The 1,864-nt window shown below is 43.3% G+C and overlaps 1 protein-coding gene across 1 annotated transcript in view; it reads left to right on the top strand.

The window, feature by feature from the left end:
• The window catches only part of stxbp4 (syntaxin binding protein 4), a gene marked incomplete at its 5' end in the record, with an annotated part of 28,210 nt that overhangs the window by 6,937 nt on the left and 19,409 nt on the right, over positions 1-1,864 (top strand). Inside the window, 1 exon segment of the mRNA XM_014023353.1 lies at positions 549-681. Within this exon segment, the coding sequence (XP_013878807.1) occupies positions 549-681 (133 nt within the window).

The raw sequence follows: 1,864 nt of genomic DNA, 5'->3' as shown, positions 1-1,864 counted from the left end.
TAGGATGATGCCTTCACTGTCCTTTACATGTAGGATGATGCCTTCACTGTCCTTTACATGTAGGATGATGCCTTCACTGTCCTTTACACATAGGATGATGCCTTCAGTGTCCTTTACCTGTAGAATGGATCCTTCCCTGTCCTTCACATGACCCGGCCCACCTCGACCATGTAGGCTGGGTCCTTCGGAGGACCCGGCCTGCCGTTTTGGACACAGCCKTAATATGTGACTCACTGAAGAAGCTAAGAAACACAGGATGTTCTCTCTGCTCCAGTTTGATTCAGCTTCAGTCAGGATTTACAGAAAGTTTCTCTGCTGACAGAAACTGTTCAACTGAGCAAACTAAAAATACTGAGAAGCATCTTCAGCACTTTTACAGCTGAGGAGGAGGAGGAGGGTTAGAGATTATGATGCTCTGCAGCTGTCTGTCTGTCTGTCTGTCTGTCTGTCTGTCTGTCTGTCTGTCTGTCTGTCTGTCTGTCTGTCTGTCTGTCTGTCTGTCTGTCTTTTAACCACATCATCTTCTCGTCTCTTCTTCTCTCCATCAGCGACAGCGTCATTCAGTTGATATGTGTTGCCAAGGCAACGGGCCTGGGCCTCGTCGTCAAAGGCGGCGCCAACCGAGCCGAAGGACCAATGGTGTTCATTCAGGAAATCGTGCCTGGAGGAGACTGTCAGAAGGTCTGTTTCTGTCAGCTTTAATCATCAAACAGTTTGATCAAATAAAATAAAACAGAACTGGTATTTTATTAATTTATATTTAAAGATGCAGAAACAGAATTTCATCAACAGAGATCAGTTTAGAGTTTTACTCTCAGTCTCATGGTTTCAGACTGAGAGGACTCTCATCAGGACCAGAACCACCTTAAGACACTTTTTAAATACTGGTCTGCGTGTCCAGAGGTGTCCTCGTCCTCAGTGAGTCATTGAAGAGACGTCATGTTTCACACTGAACCTGAAGCTTTAGAAGTTTTTAGAAAACGTACATCAGGGTTTTAAAGATTCAGGGGTTCGGTTCTCCAACTGGAGACCAGATTACTAATGTGTCAGTGGCCGTGTTTCCATCAACGTTTTTTTAATTTGCATTTTGAAGTATCGCATCAGAAAAGGTGAATGGAAACAGCTCGACTTGAAAAAACTTCATCTAATTTGCAAAAACATTGATACGCTCGCTTGAGGTAGTTTTCGACAAGAGTCGATGTGTTGAAGGAGAGATGGAAACACATTTAGTGAATAAGTTCTGACGTAGCGAACATTTACCTCACATGGTTGATCAGCTGTTCCCGCTGTCTGAACGGTACCGGTGATGTGCAAAATTCAGTTCCCCTGTGAAAATCTGTTCCCCCTACTGGTTAACCTTAGAGAGAATCACTGGTCCAGGTATGATGTCAGAACAATCCTAAATGGTTAATATGAGGGAGGTGCTCCCAACACGGGGAACAGATTTTCACTGGGGRRCTGAATTTCGTACAACACCGGTACCAGTGCGACTACAGCTGCGACTGCAGCAGGACCCTCCTCCTGATGTCGGCGTCTTCTCAGTTATTCCCATAAMGTCAAGATAATTACATTTCTCTCTCTACAGACAGCAGTAACATCACCAGAACCAGTTGATTTGACAGAATAATTACAACTTTCCTGATAACTTCTCTCCACTTTCCTGAGATGTGTGGACCCTGCGGATTTGCGACTTTACTTCCTGTTTACTACACGCACGTGTCGTAATTGATTCGCTTCAAGCCAGTTGATGGAAACATGTCTGATTCACATTTCCTTTTTTTCTTTTTCCTTTTTGCGAAATTGTAAAGGAGTAATATCAAGTAAAATAAACTTTTTTGAGTTTTATATCATGTTATAATGTTAT

This window comes from Austrofundulus limnaeus, unplaced genomic scaffold (assembly GCF_001266775.1).
Source record: "Austrofundulus limnaeus strain Quisiro unplaced genomic scaffold, Austrofundulus_limnaeus-1.0 Scaffold364, whole genome shotgun sequence".
NCBI classification, from domain to species: domain Eukaryota; kingdom Metazoa; phylum Chordata; class Actinopteri; order Cyprinodontiformes; family Rivulidae; genus Austrofundulus; species Austrofundulus limnaeus.
Note: the sequence above shows the minus strand (reverse complement) of the source record. Positions and strands in the feature narration are given on the sequence as shown.